The 27,106-nt window shown below is 39.1% G+C and overlaps 1 protein-coding gene across 2 annotated transcripts in view; it reads left to right on the forward strand.

Annotated features, from left to right (window-relative positions):
* The window catches only part of SLAIN1 (SLAIN motif family, member 1), a 42,469-nt gene extending 34,846 nt beyond the window's left edge, over positions 1 to 7,623 (forward strand). For both annotated transcript variants that reach the window (XM_010003501.1, XM_010003500.1), the window contains 3 exons: positions 3,093 to 3,257; positions 4,971 to 5,283; positions 7,548 to 7,623. In XM_010003501.1, the coding sequence (XP_010001803.1) occupies positions 3,093 to 3,257; positions 4,971 to 5,283; positions 7,548 to 7,623 (554 nt within the window). The remainder of the gene's footprint in view (positions 1 to 3,092; positions 3,258 to 4,970; positions 5,284 to 7,547) is intronic.
* Positions 7,624 to 27,106: the final 19,483 nt, after the last annotated feature.

The raw sequence follows: 27,106 nt of genomic DNA on the forward strand, positions 1-27,106 counted from the left end.
GCAGGAATCTGCTGCCTGAGGACTGAATAAATCAGCAGCAGATCAGGCTGCTGGAACATGATGGGACTGACGAACAGGAGAAAAAGACGTGGCCACTTATGAGACGGATGAAATCCAAGCTCCTTGTGTACCTACTTTTCCTGCTATTGTAGCTGCATCCACTGGACAGTTCAAGGCACAGATAATGCCTGCGGTGACTGATGCAGTCCCTGAGTGCCATCTTCCCTTCCACCTTCCTGCACCTTTTTTGCCAAGTGCTGTAATGTTAACCTAGGATTTCAGAACTGTGGATGTTAAAGGATAGGGCCAGAGCTCCAAAATTAATAGTAGCTACAGACATCCCATATTCATCAGTGTTCTGGGCCAAGAAGGCTTGCATCACAAGAAGACTGGTCCCGTTCCAGTTTGCAAAGCCACAAGTATTCCAGAAACAGGGACATACAGTAGCTATGTGGATGCCATTGTTAGCATACCCAGTACAGTTTTGGAAGCCTGATAACTGTTTCATCATTGTTATGTCAGTGAAACCAGTGCGTAACAACCTGATGGAAGCACAGTGGTAGTCACTTTGCTAATGTTCATTGCTGTAACACTGACAGGTTTGGTGTCAGTGATGAGTTACAGCAGCACAACACCTCTTAACTCTGGATGAAGGATTACCCTTAAACTGGTTCTTTATGAGGATTTGGCTGTAATCTAGTTTCCAAGATCTCAAACGTTTCATTTTCTTTTCCTGCACTGTACTGTCTTACCTTCCAGACCTACTGTTTGATTTCAGAAATATGAAAATGTTGTGTATTTAATTCATGGAAATATTTAAACTGTGTCCTATACAGCAGTAGTTTTCTATGTCAGACCATCTGTGGTAACTGAAAGTCCACCTTAGTTGAGATAGAGGAAAAGGTCTCATGATCATTACAGGACTAGTGGGCACGATAGATACGGAGTCAAGGACAGGTAGGCACAAGTAATTGGAACTCAGAACATGAGGATATTAGAAATGCTGGACCAAAGCAAGAACAGTTTTGACTATTTGCAGGATTCTGTACCAGTTCTTATCATGGGGACCAGTCGCTAAAAGAAAAATAAGCTGGAGTTGTAGCTTTGACTCCGTTTGCTGGAGTTACATAGATATTGCATATATTGAAGTTAGTGTTAGTGATTATTAATGCCATGTACAGATAGAACTGTACTTGTATAGATAGAACTGTACTGTCATTTCTCATTACTCACCAGTTGTTAGCAGCTTTAAGGATTAGAGGAGGTCATGATGGTGCTAAATAGGTTACATATTTATGTGGACTAATAAATAGAGGCTCCTAAGTTAATTCATTGTTTCTGTTGACTGAACTTGCCTTGTGTGAGCTAAGTGGTCAACCCAAAACCAATTGCAAGCCAAATGTGATGTGTCATTCCTGTGCTTAAATTCAAAACATCAATCTTGAAATGCCTGGTTTGCTGTTGGAGAGAGCAGCTGTAGCTGCCTGTTAGAAGACAAGCATAGCCCAGCTTTCTGCTGTAGTGTAAAAGCTGGAGGCAGGAGTCTGCCAGGCACTGGAACCTATGGCACTGACAGGAGCTGGTGGCCTCCGTGCTGACCACAGGACAAGGAGAAATGGACACACTGTGCTTCTGAACCTGGGCAAGAGGCCAGCATTAGTGCTGTTGTCAGTGACAACAAATGACCATTCTTTCCCCACAGTGGTGCTTTACTGAAGACTGTCACCTCATAGGGCAAGCAAGTTAGACCAGGTCGTTCAATGTGTGCTTTTCTGCTCCCACCAGTCTCTCTGATGATACAGAATTGGGTCATCTGCCTTTGACCCCACAGCCAGAAGAGGCCAAAAGAGCTTCACCTTAGATTACCTAATGCTGTTGTGGTTGGGAAGTTTTTTTGAGATGTAAGACTTGTTTTTTTGCTTCTAGAAAGAGTCCAGTGCAGGGCTCTAAGATGATTAGAGGAATGGAGCATCTGTCCTGTGCTGAAAGGCTGAGAGAGCTGGGTCTGTTTAGCCTGGAGAAGAGGAGACTGAGGGGGAATCTCATCAATGCTTACAAATATCTAAAGGGTGGGTGCCAGGAGGATGGGTCCAGTCTCTTTTCAGCAGTGTCCAATGACAGGACAAGGTGCATTGGGCACAAGTAGAGCACAGGAGGTTCAAACTAAACGTAAGGAAAAACTTTTTAACTGTGAGGGTGACAGAACACTGGGACAGGCTGCCCAGAGAGTTGTGGACTCTCCTCTGAAGACTTTCAAAACCCACCTGAATGTGTTCCTGTGTGATCTACTGTAGGTGATCCTGCTCTAGCAGCAGGGTTGGACTAGATTGTCTTCAGAGGTCCCTTCTAACCCCAACCGCTCTGTGACTCTTTCCAAATCAACAAGCATAATTGGGGTTGCAGACACCTTCAAACCTCTTAGACACCTGCCCCCAAACACGTGGGACATTTACTGCTTTCTTTTTGTGAGAGGCCCTACCGGCCTGCTCTGAAAATGCCTGCCAAATCAGGCACCACAAGTGGGTCTGAACAGTATCAAAAGTTACCAGGTTTTGTGCATGGCCACCTGCAGAAAATTAACATGCTTATAAGGTTAGGTACTGAATCGAATTTTTTGGCATCTCACTGGCACCTGAAAGCCAGACTTTAGTCACTTTGGATGAATTAATCTCACCTGTCTTTAGACATCCCCAGTGTAGATAGCGGTGTCAACCTTTGTCACTGCAGCGTTGCTTTGTATTCACTGCAAAGAAACAGGCACATTTAGGGCATGATTCATCTGACCTACTTTATGCATTTACGGGAAACTCATCCTTATTATGACACTTTGGTGTTTAAATCCTTGTGATTCCACAAGCGTGCTGCCTATTGGCATCTTTAAAATGATTTGTGAATACTTGTGGTGTTGGAGTAGTTGGAAGGATTCAATTAGTAGCCTGTCAACAACGTGTTCATAGTCTCCTGCGGTGCAGAACCTTTCTTTGTGTGGAAGCAATTTCTTAGAATTTGATTTTCTGTGGAATTTAGCAGAGGCTGCTTGTGTTGGTTGGAAATTCTGACATGACTCTGGCTGTTGTCTCCTTTTGCTTCAGATAAGCTTCGCAGAAGCATGCCTAACCTCGCTCGGATGCCAAGTACCCCCACCATTACCAGCAATGCTGGCTTTGCTAGTTCACCAGTCACTGTGAGGAACAGTCAGAGCTTTGACTCCAACTTGCATGGGGCAAGCAATGGGATTGCAAGGATGCAGTCGTGTAGTAAGTACCCGTGTTCTTTGACTGTGTGCCAGGAATCAGTAGAGTGGGAAAATACAGGTCCCAGTCACTGATCCTCTGCTTGATGAAAAATTAAAAGCAGACTGTGTTACTTTTGCACCAGCTTGTAATACAGCTAAGGATTTTGAGTGTTTCTATTTCAGAAAGCAAATTCTGCTGACCTGATGCGTTGCAGAGACTTTCATCATCTCCTATATTTTTTTTTCTTTGCCCATTCATTTTGCACCAGCTTTAAAATTATAAATAGTAGTAGTACTGTAGAAGCACCAATAATGCAGTTAATTCACATAAGCTTACATTTTTTAGTTTTGCTACTAGAATGGAAAACTGCTTTTCTTGATAATTTATACAATGCTGGTTTTTACAGTACACTGTGTAAATACTAGCCTAAAATACATGACCTCTCTCTTACTGAAGCTGAGCCACTTTATGAGCAAATGTGGTTAAAAGAGGGTTATATCTTCAAGTATAATATACTTGTTGAGTGGGGAAATTAAAATGATGCTGTAATTAGTTTAGTTTAGGTGACTTCTTGATGGGGAGGTGAAGGAAGTATTGATCTAGTTGATGTTGAATTATTAATGTAGAATGTGAATGAGATAGATGAAGATCCAAACCCATGTTTTCTAGCATAGTGATTGAGGTACTCTGAAAGAAATTGAAAATGTGGGTTTCATTTGACACAGGCAGGAGAAAGGATTGAACTTAGGCCTTCCATGTCCTGTGAGGTTTTGGAAGGAGAGAGACAGAACATTTTTCCTGTAGGTGTCTTGTTAAATTGCTTAAATTTTAATTTCAATTAATTTAAATAATTTAAACTTTATACTTAAATATTAAAATGTTTAGATTTTTGTTTGGTTTATTATCACCTAATAATAATAATTTGTTATTAAACAATTGTAATAAGATTTCCATAGCAATATATTGCCAGCATTGTTTAATTGAATGACACATCTGTATTTTCTCCTGTGTCTTTCGATGGATTTAAGATGTCCTTTTTCAAAGACTTGAAAAAGAATTGGCCTGTGTGCAGTATGTTACTTTGTGCTTCAGGCTTTTGACAGTTTGATTTGAGTATGTGGAGTCTGAAGCTGATCTGTCTTATGTACGCCAGAGGGCAGGATTGTGTTGAAAATCTATATAAGCTTCTGGAACCTGAAGCATTGATTTTAAGCGATAGTTTACATAGCATCAGCCTTGGAATACGTGGGTATATTTGAGACCTTTTAATAGGCTTTTTGTTGTTTTTATACAAAAAGCTTAGACTTCTGAGATGTTTTATAATGCTTTAAAGCAATATTCCTTAAACAACATGTGGTTATCACAAGCAACCTTACAAAAATATAAATAATCTAACAGTAATTAACTTATAGTTTCAGAAATTTCTCCTGCTTCAAGCTTTAATTGCATAGGTAGAATTAGTTTGCTTGTAATGGTTAATGAAACCTCTGAGGGGAGAAAGAAGGATGAATATGGTGTGGTATTTTTGTTGAGGATGAGTGTGGAACATGGTATTGTAGTTCAGTGTGGTGTTGCTGGATACAGTATTGGATTCAAGGGCTTTTCCAGCATTTTATAATTAGCAAGTAAATTGCATAATTATGTGTTTAGCCCTATTCAGATCTCTCTAGAAATGAGTGTTACTGCCTGGCCTTGTCTGTTGCATACTGACCTTGTTATTTCTGCTCTTTGCAGTTCCATCACCAGGACAGCTTCAACACAGAGTTCACAGTGTGGGACATTTTCCAGTGTCTGTCAGACAGCCTCTCAAAGCTACTGCCTACGTAAGCCCAACCGTACAAGGTAGCAGTAGTAGTAGTAGTAGTAGTAGCAGCAGCAGCAGTGTTCCAGTGTCCAATAACTTGCAGCTATATTCTAACACTGGGATCCCAATGCCAAACAAGCCTGCCAGTCAAGGGATAGTAGGGCGCAGTGCTCTTCCAAGACCATCGCTGGCCATCAATGGGAGTGGCATCCCCAGAAGTAAAATTGCACAGCCAGTTCGAAGGTAAGAGTTAAACAGGCATCTCCTTTGTGGATGGCTTTAATTTATATTATGAATTTGGTTTTGTTCTTTTCTCCTGACTAGGAAGCTGGGCCATAAAAGTGAACAATTTCTAGCTCCCCACTGCTGAGTCACTGACTGGGTAAAGATTTCTCTCCAGAAACAGTGATGGACAATGCCTGCTGGTAGTTTATAGTAAGCTCTGATAATCATAGATTCATAGAACGGTTTGGGTTGGAAGTGACCTAGAAAATCATCTAGTTCCTATTCCCATGCAAGGCACGAACACCTTCCACTAGACCAGGTTGCACAAAGCCCTGTCCAACCTGGCATTGCACACTTCCAGGGAGGGGGCATCCACAGCCTCCCTGGGCAACCTGTTCCAGTGTCTCACCACCCTAACAGGAAAGAATTTCTTCTAATGTCTAACCAAATTGATAAAACGTAATGACATATAAATAAGAATGGATCACCATGTATCAATAAGAAGTAAAAAAAAAATATGGAAATCTTACATTGTTGGCATATATGACTTATATTCTTCCAGACTTGTGCCTGCTGCTGTTTCAAGCTTACAGGATGAACACATTGTAGAGTACCTAAACAGAAAGAGCTGCATTTCTGTTGTAAAAACCAGTAGACTGTAAAATGCAACTTGTGACATGACAGCATTGTGGGGAAGGTAACATCCTGGATAGTATGGTCTTGAGTTGAACCTGCATCTGTTCAACTCCAGCTGGGAGGTAATAGGGAAATTCCCAGAGGATTTAATCCCCAGATGATTTTTTTTTTTTTAATTATTTTTTTTTTGGACAATCAATAAAATAAGCTTGAGGAAATAAAGTGTTTTAATCACCTTATCACAGCTGGGAGTTAAACTCTTTAGCTGTATGTTCTTTGTTTAACAGGTGATTAAGTTTCTCCAAGAGAGACTTGTATCAACTTCCGTCAGCTTTTCCAACTATCTCTTCCCGTTGCCATACGTCCCTTCTCTTGTGAGGGCCTGCTGAATGACCACCTGGTTATCTGCTGGGTGAACTGTCACTGCTTAGCTCCCACAATTTTTATGCTTTTTACTAGATACTTGCTAGATCCAGAATAAACTCAATTGCTCACGTTCTCTCTTTGGTTGAGTTACTTAGGGATTAGACCAATGTGACTGACAAAAGATTTTGACCAACTGTGGTGAAGCTTTGATACAGAGCTGTCAGGTTTCTTCTTTGATGAAGACTGTACTGTGAGATTTCTATTGTAACCTCCTTTACTCTCTGTTGGAACTCTCTGTTAAGAGATCTTTATATGAGGGTTTTCTTTCTTTTCTTTTTCCTTTCTTCAACTTCATGTTCTTCTCCAAAGCTCTTAAATCTTTCATGGCAACATGGAAGAAAGACAGGGACTTTCTGGGGTGTGAAGACCTGTCCCTCACTATTTCATAACTTTTCATACAACAGACAATATTTAAGAAAAATTAAGTTTCAGTGAGAGGGTGAGATACTGTACTCTCAACACTGTTTTTATTAGAAGCTGGTTCAAATCAGTCACAAGGCTATTTGTAGTCCGCCTTTAAATGTTCATTAGCAGCCTCATATGTTGCTGTAAAGCCAGACCAGAAATCCTCGAAGATAGATGGTCTTTGCACCATGGGAATGGCAAGTTTATAGAACTCCAAAAGCAGATTGGAGCTCAGCCTATTGTTTTTTAAGACTCTTGTTTCATTTTATTTATTAGTTTGGAAAGTAGGGCAGTTTCAGTTCATATGGAATTTTCTTAGAAAGAAGTCAGCCATCAGCTTAGATTTGCTCACAAAGCTGTGTCTTTATACTTATGGCCAGACTGTAAGGTGGCCAAGTTATTGGTATTGTAAATACTTAAACAAGGTTGTTAGACACTTCTTATAAGGCCTGCTTTAGGGAACTTCAGTGTTTACTGCATGAGATCAAGCTGAGGAGAGGGAGAGCGTTTGATAATTTGTAAAATAAAATTACAATAGCCAAGATAACCAACTTGGCTAAAGATTAATTACTTTTCTCCTTGTCAGCATTTTACCCTGTTAGGACCTGTAACAGTAATGAGATTTCATTAGAGATGGCCTTGATTTCACCATAGGTCTTTAGGTTTGCATTAGCATGGAGCCAGAAATATGCCAGTGATGTTTCCAAGCAAGCTACAAAGCCAGTGTCACTGCAAAAGTAAATTATGTTTGTTACCTTGTTTTTTCACATGAAATATGACTTCCTTGGTCTTTTTTTGTCATTCATTTCATACAGTTTTCTTCAGCCTCCAAAACCACTTTCGTCACTCAGCACGATGCGGGATGGGAACTGGAGAGACGGCTGCTACTGATGAGGGATGCCCAGCAACAATGGAAAAGAAATAATGTGGATTTCATTACCCAGCTGGCTGGGTAACAATGATTTGGGAAAGGAGGGTCATGTGGTATTACTTCCCCTGGGATTTTAATATATACCCATCCAAAATGCAATGTCATTTAAAAAAAAAGAGCGTCTTCTCAAATACTAAGTATTGCACTTAATCAGTTACCTGAACAACTGCATAGTTATCAGACTAACAATGGCAGTGTTGGCATTTGGAACTGAAGAGAGTTACATATGTGCAAAGTACCAGAATATTTCCTTGGGAAAAACTTGGAGATAATGCTTTTCAGGCAGCTTTGCCATACTGAAATTCTAAGATAATTTATTCAGTGTAAAGACATAATGCATTTTACTTGGAATTTGGGGGGGACTTAAGTATGTGCTTGAATTTTTTTCTAGTGTTTCCAGTACATTTTTATTTTGTATACTTCAGTTCATTTAAACTGGCTTGAACCTTGAACAACAGAGAGATAATTTAACTTTTCTGTGCCATAAATAATATTTTTGGGGTAATGTACTTTTTAAGTGCTAGGAACATGTCTTACAAAATCGTACCATTGGCAATACAAAGCTGTATGTTTGGGTTAGGGAAGGACACAAAAAAAGTAGCATTCACTGGAAATTGCCATCCAGCTGGGTGGGTGTGGTTTTGTTAAAGTCTTTCACCATTTGTTCAATTGTTAATTTATTGTCATAGTGTTTTGTATTTTAAATGGCAGCATAAGTCACATTGCACTTACAACTACACAGTGATCTCTAAAAGTCCAGTTGGTTTTCAGTACTTTATTACAAAGGAAAAAAAAAATTGTAATGTTTTATTAACAATTGCTTATGGAAAAATGAGTTTTAATGTGAATAAACCTTTTTGATAGATCTTTTACAAAATCCAATTGCACTAATCAATGCTTTCGTATAATAGCATATGACTTAATATTTGATTACAACTGTGTATACTGCTGTTTTGGAATGTTTCGGAAATAAAGAATCTATTTCAGCAATAAAGCTTTTCTTGAGTGTGCCATGAAAAACTTGTCAGAATTTAGCAACTTACATATGCTTAAAGTCCTGAGGTTTTATTATTTAGCTTTTAGATTATGCTGGATTTTTACAAATACTAACTTAAGTTTATCTATTGGTTTTTTTTAATTAAAATTTTATCTTAGTATGCTTAGAAAACAGGTAAGTATTACTTTTTATACCAATCTTACTATGATCTTAATTTATTTTTTTAAATTTATTGTTCAGATTCTGCAAGTGAAAATGTGACTTGCAGTAGAAAGTGGAGCTTGTGTACCAAGTGAGTCTTTCACCATGACTGAATTTGTTGGTGGACCTGCTTTTCTTAAAAGGGCAAGCAAAAATAAAAGGAAAAGCATTTAGTGGTGTGTAAAACCTTCATTACACTGAGAAGTGAATTGTATAGTAATGCAGTGATATCTCTGCACAGCTTAATATTGTTTAACAGAAATAAACTTTTTTTTCACAATTTAGTTCTTTTAAATGCAGTGAAAATCCATCTTTGAAAAAAAAAAAAAAAAAAAGCTGAACTGTTGAAGAGGTTATCAAGAGATATTCCAGCAAGGAAATTACCTCGGCACAGGTGAGTATTTCAGCAGAGTGTGCCAAACTCATCTTCATTGAAAAGTTCAACTGGAACAAATTACTGCTGATTGAAGCAGTAAGTTATTTGTGGACAGCATCTCTTGTCTTGAATGATTTATCTCACAGACTGATTGAGGCAGGGGGTGCAGTGCCAGCTTGAGGGGTGCTTTGCTATTTGTCTGTGACAAGGAGGGCTGCAGAACCTCCCAAATGAATAACCTCTCCTGACTTCTGGTGCTGGAGAACAGTCATGATCCTTTTCAGAAAAGATGGCTGGAGATGAGCAGCACTGATGAGCTTCTGCTCGTTGCTGGCCACAGCAGCCGTGATCTTGAGTTGGCTCTGCACTCGCTTCCCAAGTTGCCCAGAATTTTGTTTCTCTTCCTCGGTTATCTGGGACACCACAGCCTCCCATGACTGAGTTTTTATAAGAGGTAATACTGAGTTGTACACAGGAGGGCAGTATATACTTTGAAAATGTTTTCTTTTTGATAGCCAGCACTCTTTTTTTCCAGGTTTTTGGTTAGAATCCCGTGCCTATGCTTCTTCACTCTGTTGTTTTTGTATTATGACAACACATTAAAGGAAGGTGCCCAACTGTTTGTGATTTGGATTTTTAAAAGTCTCACTAGAAAATACATCGTGAATTAGAGAGTCAAGCATTTTGGGTATAATGAGCTCTTAGAGAAGATGCAGTTGGTTTTCTTTGTAGTTGTCCTGTTACCTTGCAATGCATTCTTTTGTCATGTCAGGATTTGGTAATTTTACAGCTTTGCTGTTTTAAATGTCATCATGCTTTAGGAGGAAACCCAAGGTGTGAGCAGCTTCATCTCTTCCCTGCACTCAAAGAAGGAGCGTCATGTGTTTCAGCCATGGGCTGTGTTAGTGCTGCTGTTTGTCTGTAGCTGGGGAAGCTGGCTGTCTCCCTTGAGATTAGCATCAACAAGCCAGATACTACTGGAAGCAAAATGTGTGGAATATACAACACAAAACCACTTCTGCCATGCTCAATTTTGTGAAAAGCAGAATCAACTCCAGGGCAATGGGAAACAGCAAGGTCATGCAGTTATCTCTAAAAATAAATACTCAACCTTTCACAACCAAAATTTCATTTGTAAGTGTAAGGGAACATTTGTGAACTCTCTCCCCACCCTGATTTTTCCCTTTCAGTCCATGAATACAAATCCACTCCTGTGTCCTTGTTGCTACATCCCAAAAATGACCTACCTGCTTCTGTCCAAACTGTAGACTTGGGCTCAGCTCTTGAGCTGAGGGCAGAGTCATGACCTCCAACCTTTTTCTCTAAGGTTTTTTCCCCCCCCCCCTCCTTTTTTTTTTTTTTTCCTCTGAGGATAAACCCTCTGCAGTCATTCAGCCCTATAACTTGGGCACTGTCTGGCTTTTCTACAACCTAATACTCTGGTTAAGTCCTGCATACTTTACATAATAAATTGAAGGTGCACATTTTATCCCTACTGACTGTGCATTCATCCATGATGTCCCCACCTGAAGTAATCTTTAGCCTTCTAGTCATTTCAGCGTGTGAGATCTGTCCAAACTATTCCTGTCTACCTGCTTTAGTGCTTTGACCACTTCTTGTGTACTGCCACTGATATCCTCCTCTCTGAGGAATACATTTAAAGAGTTGTTAACCTACAGACACAATCCTATCCCTCTCATTCAGTGTTGAATTAATGCTTTTTTACTTTACCAGGGGAAGTCCATCCTCAGACATTCAGGTAGAGACCCATGTTTGTGGCTATCTCATCTTGCACTGTGAGCATTATAGTGCCTAGTTTTGCCTTTTGGAGTGTGAAACAGACTTTAACACCTTTTATTCCTCATTAAAAATAGCTGGACTAGTGCAGTAATGTGTATGACTACAAATAAATTAGATAGTTGAGAAGGTAATTTACTGTTTTTTCTGAGATTGGTAGATAGCAAGGGTCTAGATCTAGGAAGGTGAACTGCATTCTTTTTTTTTCTTTTAAGGAAGTGCTAAGCACTTTTTTTTATTGATGTGTTACCTTGATCAAAGTATGCAATTGATAGTAGGCATAGATACATACATACGTACATACAAAAGCAACTGGTCACCTTGTTTTCCACTGGTTCATGTGAAAAGTTGATAGACTGGGCTCTCTAAATCATGTTTAAAAGTTTGGACAATGAACAGCAGTCAAACTTCACACTTTCTGTAGAGAAATGCTTAAAAAGTTTATGTCTTCTTTTGGCAATCTATCTTGACTTTTTAGAAGTGTAGGGAGGAGAGATGACCTGTCCTTTGCTAAGGTGCAGTGCTTAAAATGGGAGCAGCTGAGGGAGCTGCGGCTATTTAGTCTGGAGGAAAGGAGGCTGAGAGGAAACCTTGCTGTTCTCTACAACTACCTGCAAGGAGGTTGTAGAGAGACAGTGTCGATCTCTTCTCTCTAGTAACAAGTGATAAGATGAGAGGAAACAGCCTCAAGTTGTACCAGGGGAGGTTTAGGCTGGACATTAGGAAACATTTATTCACAGAAAGAGTTGTCAAGCACCGGAACAGGCTGCCCAGGGAAGTGGTGAAGTTACCATTCATGGAGGTATTTAAGACATGTAGATGTGGTGCTTAGGGACATGATTTAGTGGTGGACTTGGCAGTGTGAGGTTAATGGTTGGACTTGATGATTTTAAAGGTCTTTTCCAACCTAAACTATTTTATGATTTTGTAAAAAATTCCTAGGGCAGAGTCTGACTAGATGATCATACTCAAACATGTTGGTTTTGTTCTGTGAGCATAGCCAAAAGATAGTGTTCTGCCTTTTCAGACATGATCTTCATACTACGTGGAGCTCTTCCTTTGTACTCATGCATTTAGCATTATGTTTTTCTACTGTGATTATCTTTTGAGTTAAAAGAATGAAAACAGTATTTCTTCTTCATTTCTGATTGCCTCACTTACTCCTTGCCCCTGAGATTTCTGTTGTTCCCTTAGAAAAAGAAAATATTATCCCTTTGTCCTTGCAGCCAGACCTATAGAAGGAATGAGCCTGCGGCAAAATTCCCAAACTGAGCTCTAGCAATCCAGCCAACCTTCATACTTTGCAGTCTGCACACAGATGTTACTAAACAAGGTATATTCTCTGTATCCAAGACAGAACTTTTCAATAGTAGAAGCAGCAGAAAACATGATGTGAATATCAACTACAGTACATGTAAACTGGACTAATTGGAACCATTCTGTTGCAATATTAGAAAATAGAAAAGATACCTGTGTGTTTCTACCACTTTGCTTTTCATCTCTCCCTAAAGGTGGTTATAATAAGTTCGTTTTTGGATACCCTTGATAGGTGTTTTTTTTACTTTCTGATTATGAATTTCACTTTGCCAATAAAAATGTGTTGGATTCATTTTCAGTAAAATCTTTAGTGGCTATTGACCTCTTTAGGAGACTTACACTGGTTCTAAAACTGAGGTATTCCAATGCAAGCATCAGGGTATAATCAACTTTATTTACATAATGCTGCTAATATCCCATCCAGTTCCTATAAAATGTAATAATTGAATTAAAAGCTCAAGAAGAACAATCAATTTAGGAAAAAAATGATATTTCTTAAGTCAAATAATAAAAATTTGGTTTTATTTAATCCATGTTTTCTAGGTAGTCACTGACTGCACTGAATTATGCAACTCTGATTATGTGTACATAGACAGCAGGAAGGATTTTTCCGTATGGGAGAGAAGGAAAAAAAGCATCAGACAAAATGGTGTTGCTGTTCAGAGCATACGTTGAACAACGTACTTCTGCCTCCAAAAAAGGAACACACTCAGCACCTGATCTTTCAATCAATGTGAAATAGCATTGGTGGTGTAAAATGCTCCCCATCCCACTGAATTTACAGATGCAGCCACTTGGGTGGGTGCAGATGGTACCAAGTCCTTTTGGGTATGCTCGCATCTGGTTGATGTAAGTGAAGTCTGATCCAGAAGCTATGCTGAGTGTTAGTGGAGCTTATCTTGATCTGTGGTTGGGTAGGAAGAGATCGTGCATCTTCCTCACCTCGTTCAGTGCTATCAGCGTGGTAGCTGGTAGCTGATGACACAGCTTGTCCAGCCTTACTGTTTGTAATCAAACTGCTGAATGATGCTTTTTGATGAAGAGCCAAATGTAATTATGCACAATCTTACAATATGGGCATGTTTTTCTGAAGCACTGACTACTTGTAGCTTGCATTGAAACCAACTCAAGTGGTAAGACCCTTAGCACGTCTGAAATTAGACGCTAGACAATTTTTTTTTTCTTCCTGATACTCTCTCACCCCATGTAAAATGAGGTTTCATTATTGTATTTTCATGGGGTGATATAGAATCATAGAATGTTTGGGGTTGGTGGGGACCTTTAAAGGTGGCAGTGAGCAGGGACTATTTCAACTAGATCAGGTTGCTCACAGACCTCTCCAACCTGATCTTAAATGGTTCCAGGGATGGGGCAGCCCCATCCAACCTGAATTTGAATGTCTCCAGGGATTAGGCTTCTATCTTAGAGTCTATTTTAGAAAAACAGTTTGTACACAATGGCATTGAATGACAATGGCTTGGAATAAAATTCACTGTCTGGATAGAGAATTTTTGGATTTTTGCAGAATTCCAAACTCAGTAGACAGAACATTCTGTTAAAAACAATATTTTATATTGTTTTGTATTGTGGATGATTTGTTGTCCAAAGGAAACAGAAAGAGAAGTACTATGTATTTGACAAGCTATTCCAGACAATCAAAATAATAGTTGTCCCTGGCAACCAATTGCTTTATACAGAATTGAGTGTAAATGCCAGTACTCATTAAAATGTCTCAGGTATTCATAAAAGTTCCAGTTAACTATATAACACAGCACAGCAAAAACTACACCCAAGGGGCACTTGGAGGACTCCGTTGTGGGAAGTCTTTGCAGTATTCCTAAGAGCAGGCTCACTGCCTCCATATAAACTAAACCAACAGTTTGCTTAAGAAATTCATGTCTTGTTTGGAAATATAAATCACACGTGCATGTCGGGTTTACAGAAGCAGAAGTGTAATTCCAAGAAAGAAATGGAGATGTGGAAATCTTGGAGCATTTCAGCAGTAGTTTGGAACATAAACTGCTGAAAAGAGTTTTGCTTCCTTCTGCATCATTTTGTAGCCTCACTCAATATCCTGTCTACTTTATATCCTCACTCTGAACAATATATGCTAAGATGAAAGGCAGTTTACATAAAAGCAGATCATCTCCTCAAAGACACCTTATAAAGAATGTCTGTTGTATAGTCCTTTAATTCTTTGTGAAGCAGTAAACAGCTCTTTTGCCCTTCGTTTTGAATCTTTTCCTTAGTTCCACAGAGCAGATAAGTTTGTTGTGAAATAATTTGGGTTTTTTTCCTCTTTCCTATGGGAGAAAAAAAAAACACAACAAAAACATGGGAAAAATTGTCTCGTGCTACTCTGCTGATAAAATCACAAAACAGTGAAAATGAACACATTTTATGAAAACCACCAGAAAACCTGCCTGACATGCCCACACTCCAGTAACAGGATAAAATGTTTGTGCTCTAGTTGTGACTGTGGGCTGGAAACAAGTTGAACTTTATGCAATAAAACAAAAAACTTCCTGTCCAAAGCAGCTGGCAGTCCATGTCAGGGCATTGCCTGAGCTCTGTTTGTCCACCTTGTTGTATGAATAAAGTACTTCCAGCTGTAGGAGAATTGCAGAACCGATTCTGAGACAGGAGCAAATAGGACAGTAAACCAGAAATCAGAAAACCTGGGTTGTCCTCCCCAGACATCTTCTGTAGGGCTGGTAAAATTTATGTTCTTTCCTAACATAAATCTCTGCTTAAATAGTCCTTGCTTTAAAGAATTTACCATGTACTCATCCTAGCACAGCATAGGTATTGATTAGGTCTTACAGAAACTACAGTGAAGGAAATAATAATTTCTGATGCTAATTAACACAGGTGACTGTAGGGCAATGAAAAACAGCAATAGAATAATAGAACTTTTATATTCAAACTTGAAAACAAATTCCTGTATGGATCCATGCAGTGGAGATGGGATTATTTTGTGTTATCAATGCACTTAGTTAATGAGCAAGGGCTCTGTAGCAAAGTTCGGGTGTCTGTAAGGAAATAACTGCACAGCTTTTATGTTTTGCTCTTTATTATGTAGGCTGATAAACGTTTTGTGCCTTTATGTCATGGAATAAGCAGGACAAACGGACGTGGAAGGGAAGGTGAGAAAAAGAATCAGAAACAAAGCTAACTGCAGGGAATAGTATTAATTTGAAGACGAGGCTTCTTAGCAGGTACTGCTCTGTCATGTACAGCAACAGTCTGCATTTTCCTTACTAGCTTCAAATCCCAGCATAAGAAAGGGTGTTTAAACCAGCTCCTCTGTTTGTTCTCTCCCCTTTCCAGGACCTTCATGGTTTTTATGTTATTGGGTTAAATGCATGTTTCTGGGGAAAAAAAAAAAAAGCAAAAAAAAAGCTTTTTGATATTCTGTAGCAACCTCATAGCTGCCCGAGTAGTTTTGTAGAGGTAGAAAAGTGAAAATTTTCCCTATCCCTATTCTCTGAACAGTGAGAACAAGTATGAATAGGGCAGGAACTTGATATTCTTTTTCCTCACAAGCCATATTTTGGGCTGGCTTAGCTTTTCCATTTTGTTATTTTAAAATCTAATAGAAAAAACTGGGAGCCAGTTTCTTGGCCCTGTGCTGTTTCCTATGAGCTATAAACAGAGCTATCTTAAAAGATCTCTAGAGACCTTAAAAGCACTCTAAGTGGTACTATATTTCTCATCATTATCTCACACATTCTGATTCTTATCCTGAAGGACAGTGGATTTCCCTGGGATGTTCCAGAGACAAGATAATATAGATATGACCACAATTCAGGTAGCAGAGGAAAATTAATGTCCTTTAGTGTCCACTCGCATAATGTGCCAGCTGTCAAGATTGAGGGGAGGAGAGAGGATGGTAGAAAAATGAGAGTTGTGGTTCATCTGTATTTATTATTGTATTACATTATACTAAGGTGGTTCACAAGTGTAATAGTGAGCCAGAGCATTTGGGCTAGGATACTTAATGTTCTGATGTTATCTATTGGTTTTGTATGCACTTTTCTTTCCATCACAAACCAAACATTTCAGTATTTTTGTGTATGGTCTTCCAAGGACTGTAAATGAAAGTGCCTTTCTGTTTTCTGATGTACAGTGAAATGTTCCTGCAGAATCAGACCTGTTGTTCAGCTGCTATGCATGTGGTACTGGTAAGGAGGTAAAACTAATTCAAATCAAGAACAAGTCCCTGCCTCGAAGAGCTTAAGAGTCTGAAAAGCAAGGAAAAAAGCAGCATAGTGCCAAACAAAAGAAAACTGTGTGTACTTTCATAGAGCAGCTCAGAAATGGCCTAGATTGAATGCACTTGAAAGGGAAATGTCTCTAGTATCTACTTTTTTATTATTTTTTTTTTCTTTACCACAGAAGCTGCTCTTGAAGTACTACTTCTGAGATCAAGGACTGTGCAAGTCACTGACCACACAACTGTGATCATCTCTGAGCTGGCGTTGACCACTTAAAAGTGGAAGAAAGAGCTAGAGTGACAGCATCTATGATGACATGAAAACAGTAAAGGAAAAGGAATATGATGCTGCTATTTGATGTTTTAAAATCCTGTGACATGCTTTTTTCCCTAGCATGTGAACTGCTGTCCTGCCTGGACTCTTAACCACTTCTAAGCTGTTTCAAGCAGGAAGCCTCTGGTCTTTATCTAAATTTGCATCAGCAGAGACTGCATGAGCAGAGATCAAGTCTAAGCCTGGTGAAAACCCATACAACTAAAACTCTCCATGGAGGAGTGTAGAGGTGGATCTGATTGTGGAGGTGGGTGCCTGCATGGTACGAAGTGCAAGGCCTACCTTTGATGTTCTCATTCCCCTATGAGGTAAGTAAGTAAAATAAGGAAGCATCCTAATTGCTAAGGGAGACAGAAATATCCCAATGGAGTGCTCCCATTGGGGCTAACTAATAAAAAAAAAAAACTAAATAAATCCTTCCCCTTTCCTAGACTGTAGGTACTTGAATTAAGTCTGCAACAGAAATTACTCTGCTCACTTGGGATTCACAACCACAAATCTTCTAATGAGATTTGACATCCACATATGGTTCTTTGAAGCTAGGTTTATGCTGCTAATTAAAGAGGAGCCATCAGCCAATCCCTGACCTCAAAGCCAAATGGCACAAACTGGCTGGCTTATGGCTATGCAGCTGAGAGGTAGATCCCTCTGGGACAAAATTTGTCTTGGAGAGAGTTACCTGAAGCAGTCTAAAAAGGAGCCAGGAGATTAACTAACACATACATACTGTGAATGAGTGAGATTTCTGCTTAAACTCTTATTTAGCAGTAAAGGTGTGTCTTGTAAGAACTGGGCAGAACTATCAGGCTGAGAAGATAGCTCTCTATAGTTAGTGATGGTGGTAATCTTTCCTGAAGAAGTGGTAGACCTCGTTTCTAGGATGCCACAGCTAGTGGAATCTAAGGAGTGCCACTGTGACAAGGTTCCCTCAGCCTCTCCTATGAAATTGGACAGTAGAGACTACTAAAACTTTAAACCAGAGAAAACACAAGTTGCTGCATAACTTTGATTACTAGTGGATAAGGGAAAGGAAACACTGTGTTGGTTTGGTTTGTTTTTCTTCTGGGACTATTTCCATACTTTAGATTAAACAGTTCTTTGCCATGCAGTTTAAATGCCTACAGTTCCTTTAATTGGCTCTATTTCTAAAAAAACCCAAAACTTGGAAAAATCACCAAATATGTTCCTATAAGACAGTCACGACAAATGTAGGTACGTGATGTGTACAAGATGTAGTTTTCTGTGTATATTATCACAGAAAGGATCATGTTCCGCAGGGGGATTTGAAAATCATCTGTTGTAATAGTCTTTTTGGCTGCTACTTTCCTGGAAGTGGCTGCAGCTGTTTGAGGTACTCACCATAGTAAACTTTTATGCAGATGTTAGTAACTAACATCAGCAGACAGAACTTGTGGTTTCTGTCTGGCTTTTTTTTTCTGGACATAGCTTATAAGAGTTGTAATTTTTCTTTCAAAATATGACCAGAAGAAGGAAGATCACAGAAGTGAAAATTAGCAGTCTGGAACCCTAGTATTAATTACCTCAGTGTTTTGTTGCTGTACTTAAAGCCATACGCCAAATGAACATGTTCCTTGCTCTGCAGATGAAACCTGGAATGTCGTAGCCAGGGGCAAATACATTCATCCACAAATATTTTGCAAATACCTTCATGAAGTACTTCTTTAAAAAGGCTTCTTGGCTTTCAGTGTGCATTGGTTTTGAAGAGCTTCCAGAATAAAAAAAAAAAAAAAGTCTGCAGTTTCTTTGTCCTGGAAGGAATCAGGGAGCATTTTATTGCCTGAAATGATGATTCCCTCTGTATCCAAATGAGGTCTGCTGTAATCAAGGTGTTGCTGATCTCTGGTTTGTCTTTTAGCATGATCTCAGATCTCTCCTTTAAACAGAGCAGTGTCTCAGCTAAAATACTATGTAAATGTTTCAGCGGCCAAAAGAATAATGGAACTGAAAAGGTCTTCTTTTTGGACTCTGTGATTCTGACACTGCTAGCAGCAGGCACCAGTAGGATATTGGGAAGCTTTCTGCTTCTGAAAACTGTACTTCTCACAAGCAGAAGAGCATGGAATGACAGTTGCAACTTAGAATGGCATGTGGTGCAATATAATTCCTCATTTTTTAGGGAATTCCTATTTGAAGAAAATAAATAGACACTTTATCTAAACTGCCCACTATCTTAATGCCTCCAGAGTCTGGGGTATCTTTCATAACCAGCTCAGTCTCTTTCCTCCTGGGCAGGACTTGACATACCACAGTGTTACTGGAGTGACAATTTCTGAGATGGTTGTGGAAGAGCATCTGTGACAAGAGTCCTCTTGTTCACCTGATAGTTTTCAATATGGCTTTAAACTTATTTAAAACATGAGTGCTACTCTAGTTTTGCTCATTTGGTTTGGTTTGGTTTGCTTTAATGACTCCATGCTGATTAAAAGCTTTCCTGTTTTCTACAACTTTACCCACTTACCTCATCACTGACCTCTGTGTTTAGCTGAATCTCTGGGAAGTCACTTAATCATGAAATTACATGCTTAGAAGAGAGAAAGGTACAAAAACACTTCCCTGATACATCTTTCTTTTCCTAATAGACCTTCTCACTGGTAAAAATATACACCTTGCTTCTCTCCTCAGTAACGTAAAAGTCATTGACCACCATCTTGATCATTTAGGAAAAATAGTTCAGGGAGTCTTGTATCTCATATTAGGAAGAAAGACAAGTTAATAAAAATCCTCAGGGTTTCCAGGAAATGTTTGAGGCAAAGTTTGGAAATTGGTTGCAAATGCCAGTCACCAGAAAGGTGCAGAAAACAGGTGTCCAGCTCCATACGTTTGATTAGAATTTTTTTCAGTGGCAAGAACTGGTAAAGTAGGAACTGGTAAAGTAGGAGCATGGTGAGTTGCTCTGAGTTTGTCATACAGCATGTCCTAGCATCATCAAACATTCTTTGCAGTATTAAACTTCCGTAGTTCAAACCATTTTATCAGACCCACACAAACTAGATTTGCCAGTAACACGGGAAACCACCCTAGGGATATGTTTTTGAACATTTATTCAATATGTATTTTGAATAGGGTTTTAGCTTTCATTCTTAGGCATTGGCAGAAACATTATTGCTTTTGCTGCAGATGAGCAAGGCTCTTTAATCATTCCAGATGCCAGGGAAATGAACACTGTGAAAATACAGTTGCAAAAACAGTTTAGAGAGCTTGTACTCTGTGAAAAGAACATGGAAAAGATACTGTTTCATGGCACATATGGGACATGAAGTTCTGTTTTGAAGCCTCAGAAGTGGCCCTACTTACCTATCTGATTCTCTTGATAATAAATGTATTTGGAATCTGACTGAGAAAGCTCTTAAACAACACTAGTATCACTGCTATTCAGGAAAGCATGAAAATAGGTGCCTAGCATTAATTACAGTGTACATGTAATTAAACAGCATGTAATTGCAGTCTCTGGATGGGCTGTTGTGAATCTAAAGAGCCAAAGAGCTCGTCTGTTAATACAGTTCTCAAATGTTTTTAAAATGCTGTTTCTTAAAAACTGAGGACCACACTTTTCACTCAGATACATCCAGTCAGTTCAGCAGAGTTCAGTGAAGCTGCTGTTCTGACCATCTCGTTCTGAGTACCTTAGTAGTCCTAAAATAAAACTCAGTTTTCTAAGACGGAACTGGGACTCTGAATTAAGATACCTCTTTTTCTATGGTGTTTGCTGGGTTCTTTTCTGTCCCAGAGAACCAAGCACTCATGCTGGGAGACTTTGCTAAGGGTGATCAGTCAAGCGTTTTCGCTGCCATTCCAGGGAAAACAGCCACAGTTCTCACCGCTTGACAAAGAGGTCGGAGGTACAGATGGTGATGTCCAAGTCTCATGCAAGTCTCATGACTTTCAGGCTTATGCCAAGTGCTCTGCCTTCTGGAACAGCTGCATTTGCATGAGAGGTCACCATCAAACAGTCACATGTTGTCTACCTATGAGCCTCTGCATAAATCAATGCTTAAGAAATGTTCGGTCACCTCTGGCACGTGTGCTACACTATTGTGCTGCTTTTTCAGCACTAAAAATAATGGTAGAGCATTTTCCTAGCACTCTCAATTTTTTTTTTCCTTGCAAACATCAGCTTCTTTAAACACTGGCTTCATTTTGAGCTATAAAAATGACTTTTTGGAGTGGAAATGCTACAACAGTGTGTAACTTCATTACTGTAATGGAAAAAAGGATGTCATGGGCAGCTCCTGTGGCTTCTGTGTGTGTGAATACATGTGGCTCTAAATCTTACTTCCACTTGGTGGCAAGATTGCAGATTTGTACAAGCTAGCTCCTCACAATGATTCAGAGATGAGAAGGGCTGTAGAACCTCCATGTTTGTTTGGTTTTTCCCTCATACTAGCTCTACTTTGTACTGTGTATGTTGCTAGTTACAAAATAGAAAGAAAATTCCTCACTGTGCATGTAGGACCCAGCACATCTGAGTCTGTTTTGCTCCTTGCTACTCTTGCTGAACACAGAAAAAAGCCCAACCCAAATGGGGACCTTTGCACTCTTATTTAAAATACTGGAATATCTTTCCCCTTCCTGAAGGGTATATAAATCTGTGAGAAAGTAAGTTCTAAAACCATTTTAAAACCAGTAACTGGAAACCAAACTCTTTTTTTTACTTGAATACCAAGAACTTGCTTGAACTTTATTTTATTTTTTTTTGCTAATGTGAGCTATGAAACTAACTTTCAAAATATTTATAGAAAATATACTGTAAAATAATATTTATAAGTTCTGAATGCATGCATAGATCACCTACAGTTTTCTTGTTCATCTTATGGAACACGTTTCTAAGAAAAATCTTTTGGATCCAAAGCAGATTAATGTTTCTTGAAAGGAAAAAAAAAAAAAAAAAATTGGCATAAATTATTTCTTCTAAGTACCAGAACCTGGGTAGTCAGTAAATCACTATCTCAGATTTTAAGTGCTTTTTGAAAAAAAGAGAAAGACTTTGCAAGTTATCTTTTCACAGCTCAAGGGGAAAGCTCCCTCCCTTCCTTTCACACCAGCTATTCTTGACTGCTAAATTGTCTTCCTGCTTCCTCCCTCTTAGATTTCATGTTTAAAGTTGCAGAAAGTTAAGATAAACAGGAGTTGTCACACTAACATATGACTCAGTAATATTGCTAAGCTTTGTTGATTTGAGGTGAGTTGTTTTGGTTTTTTTTACTAGGGCTAGTCATGCTGCACATGATAATAGCTTGGTTTAAAAAAATATATATATAAGCAGCTGTCTGTGGATACTTTAATTAGAATTTATTTGCTCAAAAGAGATCTTTACAGTCTTAATCTTTAAGTAGATGGCTGTCATAATTTACAGTCAGACAAGTTGTACATGACTCAAATTTCATTAACTTCTTTTTTACATGTTTATGTGGTGGTTCAAATGATCCAAGTGCTGGTTTGTATGTGCATATGCACATATATATAAAATATATATATATATTTATATGTATGTTGCCACAGAAGAGTGAGCAGTCTGTTGTTGGCAAAGTATAAAAGAAAAAAAAAAAAAAAAGGCCTAGTTTTATGGTGTGTCCCAGGATCTCAAATGTCCACTCAGAATAAACAGGAACTTTTAAAGCTTTGTGCATGACACCCACTCCCCTGAGCACTAGTAAACTACACTGCATTTCGTTTGCCCAGAGGATGAGAGGGAGAGTAAACTCACAAATCTGAAAGTTTTGATTCTGAGATAATAGGATACTTTACCGTGTAACATTTGAAATAGGTATCTCCTTCCTCTTTGGATAAGTAAACTCCTAGTGTAGGGAAATAAAAGCTATAAGATTTTTAGGGATGTGGTATTCCCTCAGTCTCAGTAGTTCTGCAAACGGTGAATTTTGCCTCAATGTATGACTGCAGATCTTTCATACTTGGTGAAATAAATCATATTTCCTTTAGGACAGTGAGTCTCTTGTCAAACGTTTGAGCAGAATTGACTGTATTGTACCCAAAATTATACACACCTAAATGGAACCCAGCTGGCTATAATGAAGCACATTTGTTCCTGAGCAATAATAGCCACAGAAGCAGTGTGGTGTGTAGTTCATGATTTCCAGTTGAAGGAGTCCTCCTATCAAAACTACAGGAAAAGTGACTTGCTATGTTTTATTATGCTGTGCTGCTATCCAGCAAGATGTGGACAAGCTAGAGAGCTGAGCAGAGGTGAACCTCATGAAGTTCAGTAAGGACAAGTGTTGAGTCCTGCATCTGAGAAGGAATAACATCAGGACCAGTACAGACCAGGGATCATGCTGCTGAAAAACAGCTCCATGGAGAAAGACCTTGGAGTCCCAGTGGACAGTAAGTTATCCATGGGGCAGCAATGTGCCCTTGTGGCCAAGAGGGCCAGAGGTATCCTGGGGTGCATTAAGAAAAGTGTGTCCAGCAGGTCTAGGGAGGTTCTCCTCCCCTTCTGCTCTGCCCTGGTGAGACCACACCTGGAATATTGTATCCAGTTTTGGGCTCCCCAATTCAAGAGACAGGGATCTACTAGAGAGAGACCAACAGAGCATTATAGGGGTGATTAAAAGGACTGGAATATCCCTCCTATGAAGAAAGTCTGGGAGAACTGTTTAGTCTTGAGAAGAGAAGGCTGAGAGGGTATCTTGTTAATGTCTACAAATATCTGAGGAGTGGGTGTCAAGAGGAAGGGGCCAGTCTCTTTTCGGTGGTGCCCAGTTATAGGACAAGGAACAATGGGTATAAGCTTGAACATAGGAGGTTCCAGCTCAACATGAGGAGAAAAGTGAGGGTGACAGAGCACTGGAACAGGCTGCCCAGAGAGGTTGTGGAGTCTTCTTCTCTGAAGACTTTCAAAACCCACCTGGATATGTTTCTGTGTGACCTGCCCTAGGTGATCCTGCTTTGGCAGGGGGATTGGACTAGGTGATCTCTAGAGGTCCCTTCCAACCCCTGACATTCTGTGATTCTATAATTCTTTTCTTGATCTTTAATAAAGCTTGTCTGCCCACCTGTCAACTCATTGTTTTGGAGGGTGTTTTCTTTACTATGTTAAAGGAAGCTATTTTTTTAATTCCCATGTACTGGCTATCAAAAATTATTTTTCAGTGATTCTAGGATTGTTTAGGCACAACTTTGCTTGCATCCTTCTATTTTTGCTTTACTGCAAAACACTCTATTAATGCATTCTAGTCCCCTTTTTGTTCTGCTGGGCTCTGCCACTGGAAAGCTCTCTCATATCTCTCACTTCTATATACATTGCAAAGCGCTATTGGATGTGAGTAGCCTAGAGTGTACAAGGCAGACACCGGAAGATAGGAAATTCATTGGTGGAGATAACTTTGTGCTTATTTTCATTGCTTCCATGTCTTTTAAAGTTTCTTGATTAATATTTATTTGTATTAGTTTTAAGTATTTTATATGAAACAGTGGCTAAATTCTACAAAGCAAACTCGAAATCCAAGAAAGGCAGTTGGCCAAATTTAGATTTAAACATAAAGGGTAGAAAGGAAAACCCTTCCAGCTTTGACAAAATAGCTTTTTTTTAATGTATTACTGCTAATACAGTGAGCAAAGCACAACAGCATTGAAAAAAATAGACTCTTAGTTTAAATACAGTGCAGGTTTTCATGTTTCTTAGCCCATTCAGGTCTCCAGACCAGGTGTGAATGACTGCTTCAAGAGTTTGACGGAAATCTGTCAAGACCATCAGCTTGCTAGTGGAAATGAAAACTAGTCTTAGCAGCCACCAGCTGTAACATCTGAGCTGTGCTAGGACACAAACTGTCTACTCAGTATGAGAAGGTGTTTGCAGCAGCATTATTTTGCTCTGTTAAAATGAAATTTGCTTGTGGGATATATTTTGAATACAAAAGGGGCCTTTTATTTTTTGTTTCATAGAATCACAGAATTATCTTGGTGTGAAAAGACCTTCAAGATCATCCAGTCCAACCTTTAACAAGTTCAGCCATGAATTTAACACTGACAAGTCCTTACTTAAACTGTATCCTTAAGTGCTATGTCTATAGACTCTTAAATACCTCCAAGGATGGTGACTCCATCACTGCCCTGGGCAGCCTGTTCCATTGCCTGATAACCCTTTTGGTGGAGAAATTCTTCTTAACATCCAATCTAAATTTCCCCTGGCACAACTTGAGGCCATTTCCTCTTGTCCCATCACTTGTAATTTCATTGAACACCCTAATCCCTACCTCTTTCATGGCTTTCATGTATTCACAGTTGAACACAAGTCTGCAAAAAGGAACATTGGTATGGGTATTTGGTGTAGTCATCTTAGTGGAGAGAAAAGAGGAGACTCAGGGGGACCTTATCACTCTCTTCAGCTACCTGAAGGGAGGCTGTAGTCAGGTGGGGGTTGGACTCTTTTTCCCGGCAACTAGCGACATGACAAGAGGGCATAGACTTGAGCTGCTCCAGGGGAGGTTTAGGTTGGATATTAGAAAGTACTTCCTCACAGATTAGGTGATTAGACATTGGAATGGACTTCCCAGGGAAGTGGTGATTCTGCGATTCTGTGAAAAACTGGCAAGTGGAGCAACTGATGAGGGAGCAACCAACCCTGTTGTACACACTGCTTGCTTCTGCTGGGCCCACCGCCTTCCTGCTCGTTCAATGTCATTACAGGTGGGTTGAGGTTTATCTGTCATCTGTGTTTCACTGTTTCTGAGGTACAAAAAATATTGTTTCCCAAAACATAACTTCTAAAAAATAGATTTGTTTAAGCTAACTACAGCAATGTAAAAGTTGCGTATGTCCTCTAAGCTAGTCAGACAGAATTTCTGTATGTTCAATGAAGAAATACAAGATTCTCTTCGGAGCAATTTTTTCTCTTTTACTAAGGACTTTATTCAGATCAACTTTTTTGTTGAGCTTCAGTATCTTGCTTGCTGTTAAAGCAGAGAATCCTTGGGCAACTAGATCAGACTTCCTGGAGAGAGGAATCCTGTCCCCAGTCTAACAACATGTACTTGTAATTTCCTAGGAGCTCCAGGATGGTTGCAAAGGCTGTCACCCCTGCTTTCAAGATTCCTAACAGTGGGACATTAGCTGTCATACAGTGAATGAAAAGCCTCTTTTGTTGTAAAAATTAAGGTACATTTCATCCAAATACTGCTCATCTTCCCAGAGACAGCTATGGAATGTAGTTTTATGCATTCAAAAATAAGGGATTTGATGTCATTTGATATGTGCCCATGGACAACTTTAGGAATACTTAAATGACACCGGAAGATAAACTTTCTCTGTCTTCTTTGCACAGGTATTCACATACAATATTTATACTGTTTGTGTATTAAATGTTTTATGTTTGAAACACCACAATTTCTAAGTTATTCTAGACAGATTAAAGCAAATATGACAGACTGTAGCTAATCAATTAATCACTGGAATTTGGGAAGAAATAACGTGTGGATAGAGAACAGGGGAAGCACCAGTCATCCTAACTAGGAAGCATTAAGACATTTGTCCTAATTTTCTTAATTTCATCACATTCTTGGTTTCAATGCTCTGCCAAATTATGATTCTTATTCTTAAATGTCAAATTGTCATCACTTACTGCTATTCCTTTCCACTACACAAGCACACTCCTCCATGGTTCACCTGGAGTTCTATGAGACTCTTATTTCTCCAGTAGTTAGTTATTCCCACTTCATGCATTTCTAAAGAGATATAAATGGGACACATCCTATGTTGACATGTAGTGGCTTTACAAAGTAACAGTTATGTACAAGAAGCAGTACTCTCTTGGCAGGTAACAGAGTAGAAAATCAGGTTGTCTGTCTTTTGTCCTTATTACCAAAAAAAAAGTTTTCTTCTAACTGAGTTTTAATTTTTACCAGAATTTAATGCACAACAAATAAAAATTATTTCAAAATTTCATAAGAGGGACAGCGAGACAATAAAGAGGTCTAAATTCTGTATTGAAGTTAGTTGTGCTCCTTGGAAATGATACAGTATTTAATTTTCTGGTTTTTATAGAAAGAATTGTAAAAAAGATTGTAAGATTGTCACCGTTTGACTCAGGTCCGACAACAATGCTCTCGATCCCCCCTCCCCCCAACCCAGGTAGGGAAGGAGAGAGAGAAAAAGAGAGAGACTTGGCTGGATTGAAAACTAAACTACACAGCTTTAATTAAAACACTAATGAATCATACAAGAAAATATAT

Source organism: Chaetura pelagica, unplaced genomic scaffold (genome assembly GCF_000747805.2).
Source record: "Chaetura pelagica isolate M959 unplaced genomic scaffold, ChaPel_1.0 scaffold106, whole genome shotgun sequence".
Taxonomy (NCBI): Eukaryota; Metazoa; Chordata; class Aves; order Apodiformes; family Apodidae; genus Chaetura; species Chaetura pelagica.